This window comes from Lepidochelys kempii, chromosome 2 (assembly GCF_965140285.1).
Source record: "Lepidochelys kempii isolate rLepKem1 chromosome 2, rLepKem1.hap1, whole genome shotgun sequence".
NCBI classification, from domain to species: Eukaryota; Metazoa; Chordata; order Testudines; family Cheloniidae; genus Lepidochelys; species Lepidochelys kempii.
The window spans coordinates 102043162-102066344 of NC_136381.1; the positions used below are offsets into that span (position 1 = coordinate 102043162).

The 23183-nt window shown below is 42.1% G+C and overlaps 1 protein-coding gene and 1 long non-coding RNA gene across 15 annotated transcripts in view; one reads left to right on the forward strand and one right to left on the reverse strand.

The window, feature by feature from the left end:
* Window positions 1-907: 907 nt before the first annotated feature.
* On the reverse strand, window positions 908-22877 carry LOC140906897 (uncharacterized). 3 transcript variants are annotated; one of them, XR_012157290.2, is made up of 5 exons: window positions 18308-22876; window positions 7979-8115; window positions 3355-3445; window positions 2913-2989; window positions 908-1656 (listed from the first exon to the last, which is right to left on the reverse strand). It is a non-coding gene; the product is annotated as an uncharacterized LOC140906897 (long non-coding RNA). The 3 variants fall into 3 exon arrangements; XR_012157289.2 differs by having other exon boundaries at window positions 2913-3445; window positions 18308-22877; XR_012157291.2 differs by lacking the exons at window positions 2913-2989; window positions 3355-3445 and having other exon boundaries at window positions 18308-22870.
* The window catches only part of ZNF236 (zinc finger protein 236), a 232111-nt gene continuing 231635 nt past the window's right edge, over window positions 22708-23183 (forward strand). For 11 of the 12 annotated variants that reach the window (XR_012157275.2, XR_012157274.2, XR_012157278.2 and 8 more), the window contains exon 1: window positions 22708-22801. Coding sequence is in view for 2 of the 12 variants with exons in the window: in XM_073331780.2 (XP_073187881.1) it covers window positions 22741-22801 (61 nt within the window). In the remaining 10 variants the exon portion in view is untranslated. The remainder of the gene's footprint in view (window positions 22802-23183) is intronic. The other variant, XR_012157285.2, reaches the window with a different exon arrangement.

A 23183-nucleotide genomic window follows, 5' to 3' on the forward strand; every position in this document is an offset into this window, starting at 1 on the left:
AGGCACGAGGGTACCACAGAGACAGATTTATGAATGTCAGTGTGGGCAGTACAGGAGAATCATGGTGCCAGAGTTTTTCACTGCTCAGGAGTCTACTTTCATGGACAGGCAGAGACCCTATTTCCACCAAATGACATTGACATAAATGGTGTTACTGTCTCCACTGTTATTCTGGGGACCCTAGGTACCCTCTGTTGCCTTGGCTTATGAAACTATACCCTGATTTCAGAGGCCTTCACACAAAAAAAGGTTTAATTACACTCTCAACAGGTTTAGATGGTGGCTGAATGTGATTTTGGCAGATTAAAATCATGTTGGAGGTGTCTACAAATCCATTCGGATGCCAATGTAATAATCAATGCTGTCCTCATTACTGTGGTTTGCTGTGCTCTTCACAACCTTTGTGAAGCCAGAGGTAAGCCATTTCCCCCTGAATGGACCTATGACACTGAGAAGACACTGGATCAGTACCCTCAGCCAGAAAGTGCAGCTACCACTGAGGGAAGCTGGTTCCATCCTGGCAGCAGAAGTAAGGGATGCTTTGTGTTCTCACATTATGTACTTGCCTGGCCTGTTTGAAGAGGCGGGATAGTACCTGTATGAATGTGCCTCAGGAAAAAACTGGCTGATTTATTTTTTGGGGTGACAGTGCTTGGGAATGGAGTGGTCTTGGTTGCCATACAATGTAAGTCAGCATGACACAATGAACATGATGAAAAATGAATTTGGTTGTGGTTTGGGGGGGGGGGCAATGGCTGTAGAGATAGAATTTACTGACATTTGAATTGCTGTACCTCCATAAATAGAGGAATACTGTTTGCTTTGTAATGCTTAATTACTCAACATGTTTTGAGCTTTATTATCTGAAATCATGATTGTATGATATTATGCAGTGATAGAAATAACCTTTCTTGAAAATATAACATACTTTATTTGTAAATAGCTCTTAAAACACTAAACCGCTCACAGTCTTGTGCAAGCCAGCTGCCCTTACAAAACCACACACCCAAAAAGAAAGGTCAGGAAAGAGTTAATACCCAATCCGATGCCCCTGGTCCCAGGTTCTCCTTTCTCTTCTTTACACGTTTACCCCTCACTTTGCAATGGGGGTGGGGCTGGAAGTTTCCATCCAAGAGGAGTGGACGAAAGGAAGGGAAGCTGCACAGTATTTAGCTGCCCTGCCCAGCTGCTCAAGAGTCCTGAATTCATGGGCCGCCCCGATATGGAGTTGTCCAAGCTACTGCTGGGTGGAGGGTATGTTGCTGGGGCAACATGCTATGGGGACGCAGCAGGAGCCAGTGTTCTTGCAGCCATTGTAGACAGGACTTGCTGAAACAGTTCTCTCCGCAGAGCTCTGTCCTCCTCTAGCCACTGTTCCTGTTCCAGGAACTGCTTTGCAAGTACCAGCTGCCTTGATAAAACCCTGTTCTCCACCGGGGTGGCGAGCCTCAGCCTTGCCTCCTGCCTGTCAGCATGCCATTATTCCAGTCTTTCATCCTTCTTCTTCTGGTACTGGACCTGCTGGTCTGCCCTCTCAAGAGCATCAGCCATAACTTCATCATGGGAACACTTCCTTTTGGAATGGTCCGTGAGTCCATGTTGGGCCAAGGATCAAGTCCCTGAACTTAGAAGAGCAGGCAGTATAGGCTAAGGGTCCTGAAACAGCACAAGAAACAGAGCTTATTAAACATAAACTTATTAAAGCTTATGCTCTAATAAATTGGTTAGTCTCTAAGGTGCCACAAGTCCTCCTTTTCTTTTTAAGAAACAGAGGGTTATTGTTCAAAGTAGCTCGGTGGAAGAGCACAGAATTAATTACTGTGGAATCTCAAGGACATAAATTGTAACAGTTCTAAAGACAGGTTTCAGAGTAACAGCCGTGTTAGTCTGTATTCGCAAAAAGAAAAGGAGTACTTGTGGCACCTTAGAGACTAACCAATTTATTTGAGCATGAGCTTTCATGAGCTACAGCTCACTTCATCGGATGCATACCGTGGAAACTGCAGCAGACTTTATATACACACAGAGAATATGAAACAATACCTCCTCCCACCCCATTGTCCTGCTGGTAATAGCTTATCTAAAGTGATCATCAAGTTGGGCCATTTCCAGCACAAATCCAGGTTTTCTCACCCTCCATTCCCCCACACAAATTCACTCTCCTGCTGGTGATAGCCCATCCAAAGTGACAACTCTCTACACAATGTGCATGATAATCAAGTTGGGCCATTTCCTGCACAAATCCAGGTTCTCTCACCCCCTCACCACCCTCCCAAAAACCACACACACAAACTCACTATCCTGCTGGTAATAGCTCATCCAAAGTGACCACTCTCCCTACAATGTGCATGATAATCAAGGTGGGCCAATTTCTTTTAACAGTTCTAAAGTGATCCTACACTGTGAAAGGGATGCTTCAGTCCTCTGTCTCTGGACACAGCCTTGTTAATCGTAGTTACAGAAGTGCAGAGGCAATGGTAAGTTTAAAATTAACACCTTTATTCTGTTTCATAAAAATGTATAACTAATTGCCTTATGAAGGAGGGGAGTGTGTATAGCACCCTCACTGCAAATGTTTTTTTACTCTCTTTTCAGGCCTTTCATATTTTGGAAGACATAAAAGTTCTTGGGGTGCCTTAGTGGCAGAGAGAGAGATTGATTTCAAGCTGCTGGATGGAAACCTGCAGTGTGTGCAGCAGAAGAATTCAAATGAATAGTGACTGAACAGCACACTTGTGAGTGGAGTGGACTAGTTAGCTGTACAGATGGCTTGGAAAATATGCTCTTCCCCACAGTGTGACTGACTATCTGAGTTCCTGCTTCAGGAAAAGTTTGCAGCTATCAGCAGTCAGGACGGGTCAGAATCCATGAGGGAATTAACATGATGCTGTGTTAGCTCACACATGGTTTACCTTGTTATTGATGAATGCAAAACTCTTTGAAATCTGCAGCTTTACTCCACCTCTGCATGGATTACCTCTGCAATGGACTAGATTTGGAAATAGAATACTGTTACACACACACTTTTCACTGTTTACAGGTAGCTGCATATACCCAGGAGAAGTGATTGCAGGGTGGCAAATTCCTAATTACTGAAGGAAAACAAGAATGACTGTAGCAAACGTACTTTACAGCTGTGTATGAAAGTTTGAAATTCCAAGTTGCCATTTTGAACTACCCCTGGTGGAGGGTTGGGGAGACGGAGAGGGAAGGGATGCCTAGGCTCTGTGATATAATCCACCATTAGTGGCCAAATGCTGGTAGCTGGGGCTTACCATTTTTGCATTGCCTCTTAAAGCAGAAATCCTTTCCATTAGTGTAATAATAAACTTTTTATTTGAATCATGCACTTACCAGTTCTGGGGCAGCTTCTGTCCCCACTGGGTTCTCTACAGGCTCAGCAGCTGGCTATTCCTCATTTTGGGACGTGGATCAAACAATTCTTCTGAGTAGGGGACAGAGAATTTGCTGTTGATCCTGATCCACAGCCTGCTCTGGGACTGGTTTAATTAAAAGAGTCATTTCATGATCCTGGCTGGGATCTCATCAGTCCCATGGCCTCTGGCTCCTATCACTCCCCATTCTTGATTCAGGGCCATCCCAGATCACCAGGTCATCATGAAGCAAGGTTAGCTCTGTGCTGGGACAGTGCCTAGGACCCAGTCAAGGTCATCATAAAATAGGCATGCTGCTGTGAGTTATCTGAGGTATGATTCTTATCCCTTGTCTTCCTGTATTCACTCCTGCACTGATCACCTGTCCGGAAAATCTGCAGAGCTGCCAGATTTTTAGCTATCTGCTGGTAAGCGTGGTCATTCCTGGTGCTTTTGCTGAAGTCCACAGTTTTACTGGCCTCACACCACAGATTCACCAAAATTTAGCTGTGCTCGCATGACCAAGAAGCAGCACTGTTTTTAATAGAGTGCATTGTAGATTGTTGGCATAGAGAGAACTAAGGAAGTTGCCCCAAGGAACTGTGGATACTTTCGGATGACTCCCGGGAGCTAAGTCAAGCTGAGGCCTCATCTACACTGCAAAGCAATAAGGCTCAGACCCTAAGTCCTGGCTTGACTTGAGCTCAGACCCAACGGGGTCCTGGGACCTGGGTCTGAACCATGGGTTAGTGCAATTGCAGTGTAGATGCAAGGGGGCATTGCCTTGAGCCCAGGCACAAGTCCAGGCTTACATTGCAATATAGACATACCATTAGTGCACCTTCATGCTGCTCCAGCCCTTTTATCCAATCTAAAGGGGCTAGAGCAGGTGTCAGGATTTCATCTTTATATGCCATCCCAAAAGTTTATTGGCGCTTTACTTTGGTATTTGCTAATGTCATATTAAAGAGTCCAATAAGTCTTTCTGTCTCACATTCTTACCTTTTGCATTATGTGTGACAAAAGATGGTCCTGCAATCTTCAGCAGAGTACTAAAACAAACAAAATATCTAATTTTTCCTTTCCTTGTTGCTTTTTGAAGTGAAGCACCTGGATATAAGCAGGTGGCATTCACACCCACCTCCTCACAGTGTGCACACTGATAACACTTCAACCTCCCTGGACACTTGATTACAGACCTAAAAGTGGCAACTCTTCAACAAAAAAAACTTCAAAAACAAACAGACTCCAACAAGAAACTGCAGAACTGGAATTAATCTGCAAACTGGACACCATCGAATTAGGCTTGAATAAAGACTGGGAGTGGATGGGTCATTACACAAACTAAAAACTATTTCCCCATGCTAATTCCCGCCACCCACTGTTACTCACACCTTCTTGTCTACTGTTTGAAATGGGCCATCCTGATTATCACTACAAAAGTTTTTTTTCTTCTGCTGATAATAGCTCACCTTAATTGATTTGTCTTCTTAGAGTTGGTAAGGGAACCCCCATCTTTTCATATTCTCTGTGTGTATATATCTATCTATCTATCTTCCAACTGTATTTTCCACTCCATGCATCTGATGAAGTGGGTTTTAGCCCACGAAAGCTTATGCCCAAATAAATTTGTTAGTCTCTAAGGTGCCACAAGTACGCCTCTTTTTTTTTTTCTGATATAGACTAATACAGCTACCACTCTGAAACCTGAGACTGAATATTGTTCATACTCATGGTATCCCTGGGGCATGCCTTTATAATTAATATAAATAGAACAAACAAATCTAACACAAACGTTTCCTCTTAGCTTGGCTGTTACTTTTTAGCCATGACGTAGCTCTGACAACCAGTTCAGTGCACTCTGAAGTACCTTACTGCAAGTCAGTAAGGTGTGCTAAAAATCACAGATATGAGAGGGGGGAAAAAGTTGTCATTTCTTATTTGGGACTTTTCTTGCATGTGACCTGCAGCTGCATTGCCTGCAGAGGAACCATACATGTTCTCACAAACTGATAAATACATAGTTATGTGATGTGGACTAACAGTTGTTGAGAACTAAAGGAACAAACTAATACGAAATTGCCTTTACAATGCCAGTCTTTGTTACATAATTCTGTCAAGGTCGAATCCCCACTCTGTCACTCCAGGTGCAGAAGGTGGGGGCCCACAAGGATTCTAAAAATTAATACTTGCCACTCCAGGCTTGTATTAAACTCCCAAGGTTACAGCTTTTCTCTGACCTTGGCTTGGTAAACGCTGCCACCACCCAAAGATAAAAAACCCCCAACAACTTTGTACCCAGGAAGGAGCACTTGCGAATTCCTCCCTGTGGGGTACCCTCAAGCCCTTTCACCTTCCCCCCAGGGAAGAGCTGAGAGAAAAAACAAAGGAAATTAGTAGTTGCCACCAACTAATCAAACAGCATATGCACAAAACTCCAAAAATCCAATCCTGTTCTTAAAAAAAGGTAAATTTTATTAAAAACAAAAAGAAAGAAAATACATCTGGAACTTAGACTTTTGCTAGATTTTAAAAGAGCAATTCCAAAAACCAAGCACCCAAAATAGCTTTCTTAGGGGGAACAGCTTAAAGTTTACAAGCAAACAAAAGCATCTAGGGTTAGCACAGAGGAGTCCACAAGCCAATGAGAAATAAAATAATCCAAATCATGTCTTTTTCGACATTCTCTAATTTTACTTACATATCTGAGGCTCCAGATAAGTAGGTTCGAGGTATGAATTGATACTCTATAATCATACCTGGCTTAAAGTTGGTTACAGCATTACTGATCCGTGTCCCTGCAGCCCAGAGAACAACAGACAAAGGGAAAGTTTCTTTCCCAATTTTAAAAAGTTCTACCTTCCCATTGGCTCTTTTGGTCAGGTGCTCACTTCTTTTCTTTTACCTGTGGGCTTGTTAACCCTTTACAGGTAAAGCAAGCAGAGAACAGACCAAGAGGGATTTTACAGCTAACTGGCTGGCTGGGTGTCTATCAAAGGGAGCTACTTCCCACCCCCTCTCCCTTCATGTATCACACCTCCTCTCCCACATTCCATGCTCTCTCCACCACAGTCAGCTCCCTACCGATGATATCCAAGTCTGTTCCAATAATGATGGGAAGGGAGCATCTTTCTGGTATTTTATTATTACTTTCTTAGGGGTGGATGCTGCAACCCTGGATGCTTATAGTGAGCAATACTTATCTATGTAATCCTGTTGTCTTTCAGAATGTGAGCCTTAACCATAGACTTTTAGCTATTTCTTACTTCCTTCTTGGATCACAAGTATGCAGAATAGCCTTGTCATGCCAGTGGCCCAAGTACATCATTATTTTCTGTAATTACAGGGTATTCTCATTATTACTTTTATATTTTGGATCACAGGTTCAGAAGAGGAAATGTGTTTGCCAAAGGTCCATTTTTGGTTTTAGCAAACTGACATGAACCTCTCGGTCCTTGCTTGTTGTCTCGCAGTTATAAGTGTACAAAATAAAACTGGTTTCATTCAAACAGGAACCTTTCTGAACTTCAAGGAGTGTAAACCAGCTCTGACAAAGACTTGACAAATGCGTTTCAAACAGAACTTGAAAGGGTAACAGCTCTAGAAGAGGCTCTGTGGTAGCCTCTTTCCAGTACTGTCACTTCTCACAATTTTATGATGATTCTCACTACATCTGTTGTTTTTCTTGAAACCCCAGCACCTGGAGTCATGTGATTACATAGGACTACTGTGTTTCTTTTGGATTATATAAATTGGGGGCACTGTGTTTCTTTCTTTCTGGCCTCTTTTTAGTGGACTGTATTTACTGAGTCATTCTTATGGATACAGACCTATTCAAGCTAAGTGAATCATTTTTTCCATGACTACTAGAAAAAATTATATTTGAATTATGCATAATGTTTTTATCAATAAAATACACAATGTTATTCAATCATGATGTTCAAACCCAATATGTATGGACTCTTTATTTTGGAGCAGGCAGTTTAGTGACAGATCTAGAAGAGGGACTTGCTCATGGCCTCTTTTAACTACACCTCTTGGTTTTATTTACTAAATTTAAAAGATTCTTACCATTATCTTGGTATTGCTGGTCTCCCAGTATTCTGAAATGGCACTAGCATATGCTTTTAGTTATGAGAGGCAGGGATGTGTTAATTTTAGAACCAGAAAAAATGTAGCTTGATGGAACTGAACAGAAGTAAAAAGGTGAGAAGTTTAGAAACCTTTTCTTCTCTTTTTTATTCAGTTTCACCCTTTTCTTAATATAACTTTCATGTTTGAATACACAAAAGCATCTATCAATGCAGATTTACTACATCTACCCCGTTCACTAAATCTAATGAATAAGATTACTGCATGATGTTATTGTTCCACATTTGTTGTAAGATTTGGATATCAGAAGTCAGTTAAGAATATGGTGAGCGCTCTAATTTCCTTCCTATTGAGGGCTGGTTATGCTGCCTTAAGAGTTTGTATGGTAATTTTCTATGTGAATTAATAATAATCTTTAAAAATGTAAATAAAATCTCATCATGGAAGTGTATGAGAATATCCTATAATGTGCTGATCACAGATTCCTCAGAATGCATCATTCTTTTTAGCACCTTTGCAAACAGCAATTCAATAAGGACTCTTATGTTGATTATCGACACGAACATAGTCTTCAAGGGTTGCTTGATATCATCTCTGTGATGAAAGTCCTTGTTTGACCTGTCATGGGCTCTAGAGGTTTAACTTCGTTCTGAAAATAAAGACCAAGTCAGTTAAGAATATTTGAGTAAACAAATACCTAAAAGGAAAAAAAGTGAACCTATTTATTCAGAGACAGTTTATGAACCCTTTACTCTCTCATTGTGTTGCTGCACATAGCATTGATGTTCTTTTCTCTGACTGGAGAGCTGATTTTTTGCCAACGGGAGGGAGTATTTATAAAGTAGGAATACTCAGATATATTTCTCATCTTATAATTTAGGTGGTGTGACTAGATTTATGGTTGATAGACTGCCCACATGAGGGAAAGGACTAAAATTAAAGGCATGAATTATTCAGCAGACGAGAAGGTGTACCTGTCAGTATAATTTTGAATATGCTGCTTTTATGACCTGGTCTTGCTCCTATCAGTGTCAACAGCAAAACTGTCATTGACTTCCAGGTGTGTAGAGTGGGTGTCGTTCTTTTACTGTATAAACCGTAAGCTCCTTAGGGTATGGACCATGTCTTTCTATCTAGTTTAAGACCAGGTGCAACAAGTGAATGTAACAACCAGTAGGAGGGTCATGAAAAAGGAGAATCAGATTAACAATAACAGGAAATAAATACAGATTATGCATTTACTTTTTGCATATGTTCATAATTCTGTATACAATAAAATCTTTGTTTTAAATATCAGCAATCTTCACTGTTTTTCTGCTTAGCCATTATCAGTTGATCTCCTGCAGACATAATTGTAGGAGTAGTTCTTAAGAAGAACTGAAGGACAGGTTAGTAACTTTATGGAGTGGTTCAGGACGAGCATGCCACACATAAACATGGAAAGAAGCACACACACGTGCTTGTGAGTGAAGCAGAGTGTTGCCATTCAGGTTGGCATCGTTGGTGGGGTATGTGTTGAGGGGTGATTGAGCAGATAACTAGGGAGGAACAGAGTTGTGAAAGGCTTTAAAGATGTAGTAAAGAAGCTCAAACATGACACACTGGAGTTTGGACAAGGAAAAGCTACTAAGGACATTTAAAGAGGAGTGACTTGGCCATTGCAATAGAAGTATTCAGTAGGACTTCAGAGTTTTAAAGCTGAATGTTGTAGTAGCTACAATAATTCTGCACAGTCTTCATACAAGAATGGTGAAAGACAATATTCTTGATTTCCATACTAACTCTAATACTGTTCAGCATTATATAGTATCTATGTCAGAGTCCTGTATTTCGGGAGATCCTCATATATATATATATATATATATATAAAAATAAAAGAACCCCCATCACGACAACATCCGATCACTCACAATCATTATCCTCACAACATCCCTGTGAGGTAGAGAAGTACAATTATCCCCATTTTACAGATGAGAAGCTGAAGCACAGAAAGACTAAATGACTGCCTAAACTTTCACAGGCAGTCTGTGAGAGAGCAGGGAATTGAACACAGGTCTCCTAGGTCACAAGCCAGTAGTCTAACCACTGACACAGCCTTCTTCTACCTACTTATCATATACACAATTTTGCTCATTGAAAGACAAGTACCCAGGGGCTCCATACACTCTTCCATAGTAGGGACAGAATCCTTCTGCTAATGTCTTTTAAGATAAATTCTAGTGGCAAATAGCCAGGAATTTAATTTTGCATCTATCCCAAGACCCAACTGGGAGGTAGGGGATGAGAAATAGTTTAAATTGAATTAATCTAACCCTAACTGTTCCTGCACTTCTATCCTGTGATATTCATTCTTGGACATGTGGATATCATACACAATATTACATTGTACTATGGCTCATAAAAAGTTCTTACCACAAGTATTCTTTATAGTAACTAGTATAGCAGAACTGAAAATCCAAAATTAAGTTATGAATTTTTAGCTTCAACAGGATAAAAATCCACAAGAGTCAAAACCTGAGACCAGATTTTTTTTTTATTTCATCCACCAGAAGTATCCCAAATCTATGATTTTAACAGTGTTGAAAATCATTTGTGGAGGAAGTCAATGGACACTCATGCCTTGGAAGCTGGGGCTTCAGAAGTGGAAATGCCTGACACTGAAGGTTTTGTCCAGTTTAATTCACTTGGATTATCAAATTCTAAAGGATGTAATTCCTCTTCAATAGCCTCTTCTCAACAGGGTATCTCCCTTCACTATATTGGTGAGGTGACTCCCTTTGTTACTGTCATGCTGGTATGGGTCACCCCTGAGAAGGCCAAATTCAGGGCAGACTGTAAGAAACAATCCAAAACTGGTGGCTTATTCTAGAATTAGATTTCACCAAGCCAGTAACAAAAGTGAGCTCCTGGATCACCACTGGTTAACAAGAATCCCAAACACAGTCCCCTTAGGCATCTCAGTCCCTGGTTTGCCACCCAGACAACCAGATTTCTGTGATAAATAATTATTAAAAACAGAAATCACATATAAAGTTCTTCCAATCACAAAGGCTCAAACACACCCCAGCTTAAAATATATTTCAGATTTTACCCCCAAATCACACTGATAACCAATCCTTTAATAACCAAAACATAAAACCTTTATTAAAATAAAAAAGGAAGAGTTATTAAGAGGTTAAAATGAATCATATACATTACAGTTAATTTCAGAGTTTGTAGATCTGGATAATAGCAGTGATGTTAAATCTGCTAGCTTGCAATAAGTCTCTCTGGATCACCCAAAAAAGATTAGAGTCCAAAGAACATCTTAGATGTAGAGTCTGTTAGAGGCCTTCCATGAATTATCCAGGACAATCCAAGTAGTTACTTGGAGATCTCCATCTAATGGCTTAAACTTTCCCTGTTTAAAAGTTCAGCAGACTAGAGATTACAGGATCATACCCAATGCCTCTCTTTTATAGTTGAAACAAGCTACCAAGTTTCTTGAGCACAATATGTGTTCAAAGATTCCTCTTTATTGAGCCCACAAGGACCCATCCTTTTAAGTTAACATAACATTTCCTGTGCATACACAGGTAATTCCTCTACACTGATTTACATAAGGCAATTGCTGGTCACTTGTTATAATAGGGATAGATAAGCTGAAGACAATATAAGTAATATAATTAGTTCATGTAGTGTTTATACATCTTTGATCTTAAGGTTGACTGAACAGAGCCGCATATATAATATAAAGACAATTAAGACATAAAAAGGATTTAGCATCTAAAAGCTAATTTGATGACACTGGTAAACTTCAAACAAGACATAGGTACACAGACAAACACATTTAGCATCTACTCTTGATTCCTATTACTACAAATGAATGAGATAGTGATTGCTGGTCTACTTAACATTTCTTTGATACCCACACACAAGTGAATTGTCCTGATTACAACTGCAGTGCCACTTATTAAGCCTCTAAGGATCATATACAGATTAGCTGGTTTGCCAGCACCACAGTTATAAGATTCCCATGGCAATTCAGCAGGGGTTACAAGCATCTTAAGGTGTAGCCTGTTTCTTTTGTACTTTAATCAGCTCCAGCCATATAGAATCTTGGATTGCAACTACATCGAGGGACAACAGATGATGCTGTCTGATACCTTTCCTCAGCCAGTTATATCAGATTGTCCAATAGTTAGGGCACTAAGTTGGAATACAGAAGAATGGGGTTCAATTCCCTGCTCCATTACAGACTTCCTGTGTCATCTTGGGCAAGTCGCTTAATCTCTCTGTACCTCAGTTCCCTACCTATGAAATGAGGATAATAACACTTCCCTATCTCACAGGGGGTTGTGAGGATAAAATACATTAAAGATTGTGAGGTACTAAGATATTACAGTAATGAGGCCATATGAGTATCTAAGATGGACTGGGGCTCAGATTCATTTGGCACAGCAAAGAGAGAGGAAGAGATGACGGTACTTATGGCTCCATAATTCTCAGGGCAGATTGACCTCACCCTAAACCCTGGTGGAGGTGATTTTAATGCACACCAGCTGGGTATAGCTGAAGGGTACTGTCTTGCAGCTTTGCTTCCCCACCTGTACAAGAGTGGGAGCTGGGGGTGGGGATGGGGTTCACTAAATCAGATTAGCATCAGCTGAGCATTTCCCTATGACAAGGGAATTTTCAGGTGGGAAAATGTGGCTTCTTTGCAGCTCCTTTGAATCCCTCATACACACATAAGGATCTATATATACAGCAGATCTGTTTAATGAAAACTCAGGTAGTACTTCTCTCATGTGTCCTCTGGCTTGATCAAGATTTTTACTTCTTATTTGATCTGTTATAGCATATGCCTGTAACTGTCCCAACTATGACTACCATTGCCTGTAAAAAAAGAAAATCTTTTTGACAATTAGGCAGAAAAGTTCACAAGCATCTATCTCAGCTAATGAAGGCTAAACATCCTGACAATGTGGGGGCTGGGAAAGTTGCAACTGAGAGGGGGAAAAAAAGTGGACAGACTATCACAGGCAGCTCCAGAGATCTACATTTCTAAGAACATCTGCTTGCATCCAGCATAGAAGTAGGTGGTTGGAGGTGATGGAATGAAAATAGAACAGAAGACAACACCCAGAGGGAGTTCAAGATAATAGCATAAGATAATAAGATAATAGCACTGCAAGATTCTATTTTTTCCCTCTAAACACTATTTTACTAGTTATCAGGTGTTCCTAATTATTATTCATTTCACTAACTTCTTACAACTTGTTCAACTAGCTCTCCAGATAATTAAATGTATTGCCACATACTTCACTGACTCTCTCTGCTAAATGTTTTCCATTCTTAGTACACTTCTTCAAATATATATTAGGTACTGTACTTTGTTTGGTCTCTGTCCCTTTCCGTTTTAAGTCTGTTATTTCCATTAGTCTAGTTGCTTATTTATCTCCTCTCTTACTTGGCAAGTCCTTCTACAAGGCAAATGTTATATACTTCTCAGATGTCATACTTTGCATATACAGTCACTGTTTTCAGTAGTGTGAATTAAAACTGTTTGCAGTTTGGCACTTGCCTTCACAAATGATAGCCATGTTTTCTGACGTGCTAGTTTTGCTGCTGGTGGAGGAAGCATACAAGGAGTTGATTAGACTAGAGTCAGCTTGGAATGGCTGTAGTTAAATAAATATACATGGAACAACAATACCTGAAAAGCAGTTTCTGATATTAAAGCTCCTTATTTTTGAGATAGAATTGAAGGAATTAATGGATGGGGTTGAAACTCCTTAACCAGATTATTTTCATTCTTATTCATAGAGGCAGAAATGATAGTGTATCTACAGTAAGGTTGCCTAACATTTCCTGTTATGAGACCCTGTCTTCAGCTGCTTATAATTTTTGCCAAATTTTAACTGTTTGGTCTGAAATGTTTCATGGGTAGGTGTCTGCCAGAAACTTTTCTTTTAAGTTTCAGGTAAAATGCTTCAGTGGTACTGAAGAATGAAATTAGGGAGGAATACATTGTTTAGTCTATGGTTTTAAAAAAATTCATACAACTGTTTCACGGAAAAGCGCTAGTGCCTCCATGCTTTGGAGCAGGGATTTGAAATTTAGCGTCTGTGTGTGTCACACTACTGATGGAGGGATGTGCCTTTTAATGTCCCCCCAGAAAATCCACCCACACTTAGCCAAATTATGAGCCTCTGGAAACCACAATTCACACATGCTCAGTAGACACCTGTTAGAGTTTTGCAGCTAAATTCTCTGAAGATTCTGTCCACAATGAGCATGCTTCAAGTTGGAGCTGTACAGGACTTTTCTTACAACTGCTCATTCCAGCTGCTAGGGGTGAAAAGGGACAGAAGGGGGAAACATTGGCTATGCCCCCCAAGTCCGTTTGAATGTAGTGGGGATGATGAGAGTAGGGGGGTGCAATACAAACTGCAGGGAAGAATAGGGACAGAGTGGGGGGGGGGGGCAAAGAGCCAGGCTCTAGGGAAGAAGTAGAGGCAAAAGGGGCCCCAGACAAGCAAGTAGATGATAGGGGCAGAAAGAGGTAATCAGAAAGGACCGGGGCAGAAGAGTTTATAATCCCTAAAGAATACTCGCCTACAAAACCCAGAATTTAACCCAGGATTAGAGTCTGAATGTTCTTCTGCTATCTAGCAAATAGCTATGAAATACACTAGCAAAGTGTGCATCTCCATTCATCTCTACTGGCTAGTCCTTGCAGAAGGTAATAATCTATTACTGCTGCCAGTTACTCCATTCGCATATGCAGTAGAGCAGTGGTTCCCAAACTTTAACAGCCCACGAACCCCTTTCACTAAATTGTAAAATCTCATGAACCCCCTCCTAAAAATGAATATTTCCAGGGATTTAAGTTTAAATTTCCTCTGCACTCTGTGGGGCTCCTGCTGCTGGACCCCATTGACCGCTCCGGTCAACTGAGCTCCACTGAGCTTGGGCTGCAGGTCCCGCTGACCGCTAGGGCTCGGGCTCCCAGCTGCACGTGGAACGCTGGGGTTCTGGCGGCCGGCTCCCCCGCTCACAGGGGCAGGGCTCGGGCTGCCAGCCCCAACTGCCCTGCCCTGCTCTCCCTGGGGCTCGGGCTGTCTGCCCTGCAACCAGGTCCCACCTGCTGCCTCCAATGCCCAGGGTCCTCTGGCTGCTATTAGTGAAATTTTTCTGGTGAACCCCCTGTAACGTTCTGCAAACCCCCAGGGGATTGCGAACCCCAGTTTGGGAACCACTGTAGTAGAGTTATGTGCTGTGGATCTAAAGGGCCCAACCATACCGATGCCCATGTGGAGGGTCACCGTGGGTATGTCTACACTCTGTGCTTAATTAGTAATGAAAGAGCTGCTAGGGTTCAGGCAAATTTTTTATATTCATAACTAATGCAGCAGCCAGATGGGGCTATGAACTGCCTAGTCTAGAGGTGCCTGCCTACACTGCAGCGTAAGTCCAGGGTTCAAAGTCAGGCTTGAGCCCAATCCCCCTTCTATCTACACACGAATCAAAACTAACCGAGGGTCCAAGCCTGAGTCAAGAGGGGATCCAGGCTTCAAGCCCTGTTACTCTGTAGTGTAGATGCAGCCCTACTGGACTTATGCTCTGAGAGCCCTCCATAGGCTGACTTTCTTTCTCCTTTGCATAGTCAAGTTTGCCGGACTGTCAGCTTTTCACACACTGCATCATGAACAAAGGGCTAGAGCAGCCACATTTTTGGGAGGGTGCTAAGAAGTCTGGGATATGGGATTTGGGATTGCATAATGCAGCACAGATGCTGGCCCAGGTTGGGCCCCAGGGTTCAACAATTCCTAATCTGGGATTACAAATAAGTGTAGACACTCAAATCTGAGGTTAACAAACCCAGGGTCTCCTAACTCAAATTCTAGTAAGCGTGGTCTTAAGTTGCAGTTTAGATGTACTCTGTAGTTCCATACAAAAGAATTTGTTTTTTTCTGTTTGTTTGTTTTCAAATAACCTTTTAAAAAATCTAGGAAATTATATTTAGAAAAAAAACTGTTGCAGAGTCAAGCCCTCAAAAGTTAGGAAATATGGACATAAAGATTGCCTGCAGTGTGGTATAGTTGGAAATTAAGATCACATCTTTTGAGTTAACCACAAGAACATCCTTCTTCTTTACAAAAAATAAGAGTACTTTATTTGTGTTATAGACAAACTAGGAAAAAATTCTTAGTCATACCGTTCAAGTAATTCCAATCCAAATTCCTATAACCCTTAAAATTGTTATTGTACAGGAGACACCATTGACTAGGATCTAAACAAGAGTTTAAAGAAAGAATTGGGATGGTCTGATAGTACAGGAGTTAAAGTTAGGAGACGTGCATGAATTCTAATTCTGAGTTTTCCACAAACTTCTGTATGACTTTTGAAAAGTCCTCTGTGCATCTGTTTTCCATCATTAAAACAGCTTTCCTTATGGGGCTACTGTGAAGTTTCATCAATGTGAGTAAAATGCTTTGAAACTCTCAGACAAAGAACATTAAAGAAGTGAAGTATTATTATGCGCTTTTCATATGACTGGATGTTGGTATAGTTAGGAAATTTTGAGGCTGTACCACTTGTAGCTGTACAATTTATGCAATGTATCATTAAGAAAATGTTGTCTAAAGATGTTAATTTCCTTGACTCTCCAGTTAAGTCTACAACTAGGTAATTGTTTACAGAGCCTTTCACCTACACATCACCAGCTGAATTCTAAGCCAGGTCAGAAGAAGCTGAATATAACCAAAACTACAGTTGATATGAGCAAAGTTCACTCCTCAGTGTCTCTATTTGGTGTTATGCAGCCCAACAGTCACACTTTTCCTTCTGACTCCATGCTTTATGCTCACCTGCTACTCTGTTAAGCTAATTAAGATGCACACTTGCAGTGTCTTTAACCTCAGACCAAGATAATTAACCCACTGGATTAGAGCAACAGTTTACTATATGAAAGCTTATTGGAGGCTTCTGTGAAACGAGCTTAGTGTCTCAATGTGACAGGTAACATTATTATTTTGGATGGGGGAAAAAAAGTGGAATTAGCAATGGATAGTGAGTTGAATATAATTTTTTACTTTTTAAATGATGATGAATTTAAAAATGGTGAATATTTGTCTTGTTATAACCTTGCTTCCTTTCCTGTTGGGGTTGTATATTCTGCAAATACCCTTCCCAACTCACTTGGTCAATGTGTCTATTTATGTCAATAGAGGGGGACTTGGTGCCTTGAAGTAAGCAATCAGATAATTTAGTGTTTGTAGCTTACACTTTAACAAAATAATACAAATTCCTTCCTTTTTGAGGAGAAAAGAAATCCTATAACATCCGGAATATTGCAGGTCCTACATGTAGGCTTAGAACAATTAAATATTTATCAGTAAATGTTAGTAAACATTAATTTCATCGTACACACACTCACAGACTGACAAAAATATTTCCATCAATAATAATTGAAATTTACAGATGGGTAAATAAGAAAAATGATGTTTGAGAACTTATTAGAGTTTGATGTAAGGATATACATACTTTGTAAATTTTGACACATGATGTTGACAATCTGTATTTTAGTGGTTATAAAGATTTAACTTTTTGAATGTCAACGTCTACTGTCATTTAATAATTGTCTGACCCTGACTCCCATAGTTTCCTGCAACCATGAAAATTCAAATTGGTAAAAAACAGAAACACATGCTTTAAAATAAGCATTGATTTTTATCCTTTAAAATTATAAAAAAAGAAAATGGATTTCTAATATGTTTTCTTACATGGTTTGGCAAAAACTTAGTACCTCTAAACACAGACATTAACGTGCCAAACAAACTATGTGAACAAAGTTTTGGTTCACAAAATACGGAGAACCCCCCCCCCCATCCCCCAACTATAGGTTAACAGATTAAGAGTCCTATATGGCAATCACTTAAGTACATATTTAATTTTACTCATTTTTGGAGTTTCACAGACAGCAAAGCGACTATTAACATGCATCAAATAAAGAACATACATATTTGCAGGACTAGTGCCTCAGAGTGAGAGCAAGATCCTCATTACATAATATCTGTAGTTTAGGGGAAGGTACACCAAGCTAAAGTCAAGCACCCAAGGGCTGTAATCCAGCTCTTCTCTTAACTATACCTTATATTTCTGTGCACTTCATGAACCTTATTACCTTGGTGAGGTAAATTTTTCCTTTGAGCGTTCTGTAATTGATCAATGGGGTACCGCAAAACTTATTGGGTGGAAATTTTGGATGAGACCTTAAAAAACAAGGTTCTGCTATGCGTGGATATTAATGATCAGTGGCACGTCTTGCCTTGATATTACTGGCCAAAATTTTTCCTTCCACTATTTTGCAGTATGCTGTGTGCTGATGGACTGTTCTACTCCATCCCCAAGTTGTCTGCATTTCAGTTGTATCATATGTATATAGCAATTAAATTGCTTTCATGTGAAAAACACCACAGAAGTGTAAAACTTTATTTAATATACCATACTACTTGGTGCAAAATTCAAGGTGAAGAAACAATGTTCAATTGTACAATTTCAGGTTTGTTAGATTTTAAAAGAAAATTAATTATGTCTGACTTTTCTAAAAAGGAGAAAATGTTTCATACTGTTTTAAAGAAACACTTCTAAAAAAGTCATTTTTAGAATTCTTACAGTGATCTCCGCCACATCACTTTATGTTGTGGGTGTAATAGTCTCAGTCACAGTATATCTCCTCAACATTTAGGAAAATGATTTCTGTAATTTAAAATAATAACTCAACTACCTATCTAAATAATACTGTGCATTAAGAGCTTTCTGCTTAAATTTTGAAGATAATGAGCTCATCCACCTACCTGATGCTAGCTATCTTCCACTCCTCCACGGTAGAATAATGCAGCAATAATCCAGTTCCCCTCCAACTTTCATGCAGAGTGCACTGAGAATAGAGGATTGTGATCTTGCTCCCATTGAAGTCTCTGGAGAAAAAACAACACTCCTATAGACTTCAGTGGTATAGGCTCAGACCTACAGTCTGCAACCTTTAACAAGTTTCTGTTGCTAACGCAACCACATAGAGTTCATTAATATATTTAAAAGCAAATTTTCTTTTAAACCATTCTGTGCTTACGGCCTGTCTTATGATAGATAGTTTCCTAGTAAGGGGTGTTTACAGTATGATAGTATGCCTAGATATAGGGTAATGTCATAGGGCATATCTACATGGAAGCTAGGAGGTGTAATTCGCACTCAGGTAAATGTATATGTCAGGGGTGGCTAAACTTCCTGAGCCTCCAAGCCATATACAACAACCTTCAGAAGTTCAAGAGCCAGGGTGCACCTGCTGGGGCTCTCGGCTTCAGCCCTGTGGTGGGGTGGTGGGGCTAGGAGCTTCTGCCCTGGGCTGCAGGGGGTCTCGGGGTTTCAGCCCCATAGGAGGTGCCGAATGGGGCTCGGGACTTCAGCCCCACTCCTGCTGAAGCCCTGAGCCCCAGCAGGCGTGCCCCATGGGGTTGAAGCCCCGAGATCTCCCCTCCCTGATGGACAGAAGAAGCCCCTTGCCCAACCACCCCACTGTAGGCAGAAGCCCCGAGCTGCCCCCGACCAGTCTGGCAGGCTGAGAATGGGGGTGCACGGGGGACTCTGAGAGCCGCACTTTAACTGTCAAAGAGCCATATGCAGCTCACAAGCCACAGTTTGGCCACCCCCGGTATATATGCTAACTCTGCTTGAGCTACTGCCTGAAAATAGCAGTATGGGTGTGGCAACATGAGCGGCTATCTGAGCTGCCATTTGAGTATTATCCCTCCTGACCCCCTGGCTACGTACTTGGGTGGGTAGCCCAAGACACTACCCTTGCCACCACAGCTTCACTACTATTTTTTGGTGCTAACTTGAGCAGAGTTAGTGCATGTACATCTACCTCAGCTGGGAATTACATCTACCAGCTGCTGTGTAGACATACTCATTGAGAACTCTATTTTCAGGAAGTGCTCAATGAGAGAAGACTGTGCATACGTAGAGGAAGTTATAAAGCCTAAATGTTGCAGTGTCTTAGCTCTTTCTCTTTCTTATGTGTTAATATTCTGCGCTTGAGCCTGAGACGTTTGAAAACAACCAAAAGAGAAGTGCAGTTGTTTTCAAAAGGGATCCATGGCAACGTGGCAAATTATGATATAGGCTAATAGCTTCAGGGTAATGAACATATGCAGTTGTCACCTCTGGTGTTTTTTCTCAGTCCAGTTAGCAGATGCTTGTTGTGAACAGCTGCCATGTCACTGGCTAATGTCCGTGGTTTACTGCTGCAGATATTGGCAACATTAGCATAGTTCTAGCCTACAGCCACAAGAGGCCACTGCTGCCCTTTGCCTTTCTTATGTGTAGAGTGGGCAGTGGCAAGGAATCCACCCAGAGGCATCCAATGGAAGGGTAGCAACAATTCAAACCCTTTTCCCTCATTTCACCAAGCCGGGGTGGGCTAAACACCAAATGTGATCTATTGGCAGAGCAGGGGAATAAAAGGAACTAAGTGTGCTCTTTGCAAACTCAGCTTGCTGGAAAGAAGCCCCAATTACATTCATACAAATCTGATTTCATTCTTTGAGATTACAAATTTTGCTGATAAAGCAACAGTCTAGGTGTAATATAATTAGAGTTCTGTAAGGTGCTTGACTTAGTACTACATGACATTCTGGTTAAAAATAGGCTTCATTGTTATTTTTTGGAGCTATATTAAATAGATGAAGAACTGGCTAATGGACAGATCTCAGAAAGTCATGGTCAATGAGGAACCATCACTGAATGGGAGTGGGGATCTGCAGGGATTGGTAGTTGACCTGACACTATTCAACATTTCATCAACAATATGGAAGTAAATATAAAATCACTGCTGTTAAAATTGGTATCTGACACAAAGATTGGTGAAATGGTAAATAATCATGAGGACAGAGCAGTCATACAGAGCAAGCTGGGTTGCTTGATAAACTGCATATATTAAAATAATTTGAGATTTAATATAGCCAAATGTAGGAACAAGGAATGCAGACCAACCCTACAGAATGGGTGACTATCCTGGAAAGCAGTGACTCTGAAAAAGATGTAAGGGATGCAGTAGATAGCAACTCAACATGAGTAGAGCACTGCAAATCTGTGGATATCTGCTTTATATCCGCATCCATGGACCAAGTTTGCGTATTGGATGCAGACACAAATTTTGTACCCATGCAGGGCTCTAAACAGGAGCTCCTCGTGCGATGGAATGGCAAAAAGGGCTAATGAAGTCCTTAGATGTATGAAGGTTAGTAAGGAGGTGGATTTACCACTCTATATGGAATTGGTGCGACTGATACTGAATACTGCGTACACTTCTGGTGTTCACGGTTTAAAAAGGATGTTAAAAGTTGGAGAGGGTGCAGAAAAGAGCCTGCGATTATCTGAAGGCTAGAGAAAATGCCATACAGTAAGACTTAAGGAAGTCAAGCTATTTATCAAAAAGAAGACTGAGAAGCGACTTGATTACAATATACCCCTTTAGTTTGGGTACTAAAGGGCTCTTTAATCTAATGGAGAAAGGCATAACAAGAACCAAAGGTTAGAAGACGAACAAATTCAAATTAGAAATAAGGGAGACATTTTTAACAGTGAGGGTCATTAACTATTGAAACTCACTACCAAGAGACATGGGGGGGTCACCAGCAAGACCTTTCTGGAAGGTATGCTTTAGTCAAATGCTAAGCTCAATGGTGGGGTAACTGGGTGAAATTCTGTGGCTTGGATTAGACAGAAGATCAGACAATATGATCTAACGGTCCTGTCTGATCTCAAGGGCTATGAAAGCTCCCCATGCTTGCTGGATTCCATATGTGGGCAGGGGTGTACGATTCAGGGCAGCATTGTGAGACAGGGAGGTACTGGGGAGAATGTTTTCAGAATAGAATTGGCATGGGAGTAGTGTTGCCAACCCTCCAGGATTGTCCAGGAGTCCCAGGAATTAAAGATTAATCTTTTAATGAAAGATTGTCATGTGATGAAACCTCCAGGAATATGTTCAACCAAAACTGGCAACCCTACGTGGTGAGGATTTTAGAGGCAGAAAAGGGAGTATGTCCCTCTCACCGCTGAGGCACAGGCAGACTCCAGTGTTTGTGAGTACATTTTATACCCCTCTCCCCTCAGATGTTCAAAGTGCACTGCAGCTGCATGTGTGTGTTTCAGGGGCAACTTCTCACTGAATTTGAAGATGAGAAGACTATAGCCAAAAACCTCAGCGATGCCAGCCCACTTGATTTCTGGGTGAGTTTCACACTATATGATTTTTCTTAAAACCCCAACTCCTTCAGACAAGGGATTGGGGGAGACTGTTCATTTTTTAAAAAAATATTAAATTTCTAATTGTCAGAGCTGTGGAGAAAAGCTGGAGCATGTGCACTCCTTAAAGGCTCTCAGACCCCAGATGGCAAAGAAAAAGAGTCCAGCATCCAACATTGCTGGATAAAATCATGGTGTGTTTAAGCCACTTGTGATGGGGAGGGGACCAGGGCCTGACTCAGGCTGGTGTGAGGCAATACTTGTGACCTGATCGTAGGGTTGCCAACCCCCCAAGGATTTTGGCCTGGAGTCTCCAGGAATTCAAGATTCTTTAATTAAAGATTATGTCCCGTCAGGAAACTCCAGCAACAGGTCCCACCCAGGCTGGCTACCCTAGTGTCATGATTTCCAGAGCCTGCCTGGAAGGGTAAGGTGTGTGTATGCCACTCCCTGGCTCCACTCCCATTCTGCAGGCACGCGGCCCACGGGTTCTCCATCCCTACCCCGCCGCCCAGCAGCTGCCGCTGTGCGATTGGAACTCCGCTCCGCTCTCAGAATTCCACAGTACCCGGATGTCACAGAGGCAAAGCCATCCGTCATCGTGCACCTCTCCCTCCCGCTCGCGAGTGCACGCGCATAACCCCCCTGCCATTAGCCTGGGTAGGGCGCATGCGCCGCCGCCTTTCACTAGAATCACTTTTCTTTCCCTCGCGACCTGAGACCTTTTGCGTTCGCGCGGGTAAAGCGCAAGCGCCTTTGCCGCGCGCATTTCCCTTCCTCCCCACGCTCGCGGTTCACGCGCGTGCGCGTTTCACTTGTCTGGCGCATCTCCATGCAGTTCCTCAATCTCTGGGTATAGGGCCGGTCCATTCTTTCCTCGCCTGCCCCACCCTTCAACCGCCTCTTCCTCCGCCACCGCCGTTGCTGTGTGGGGGGGGTGAGTGCGCGCGCGCGCACGCGCGTGTGGGGGGAGGGGGCAGCCATGCCGAGGGGGCGGCCTTGCAAACCCAGCAGGGAAGACAACAAGACCGGCGCCGAGTCAGGTAACCAGCGCGGCCGGACAGGCTCGATGTGCGCCGTGGGGTTCGAGACTGGGGCCCTAGGGGTAGCGAAAAGCCTCCGCCGGGTCCCGCATATAGTCCCCGGATATGGGGGGGGAGGGAGGGAGGCCGGGTCTATTGTGTGGGGGGAGGGGGAGCTAGGCCCTGCGGAATGATACTGAGCGGGCAGATCCCGGGCCGGCGGCCCTGCGCTGTTCCTGCTTCGTTCAGTTCCAGCGGCGCCGCCGCCGCGGCATCGAGCCGGAGCCAGCGCGCCTGGGAGCGGGCGCTTCCCGGGGCCCGTTTATATTCGCTCGTATGGGGGGTGGGGGAGCTTCTGAACGGCTTTTAAACGGCGTTGGGGGAGGGGGGTGTGCCGGCGTGA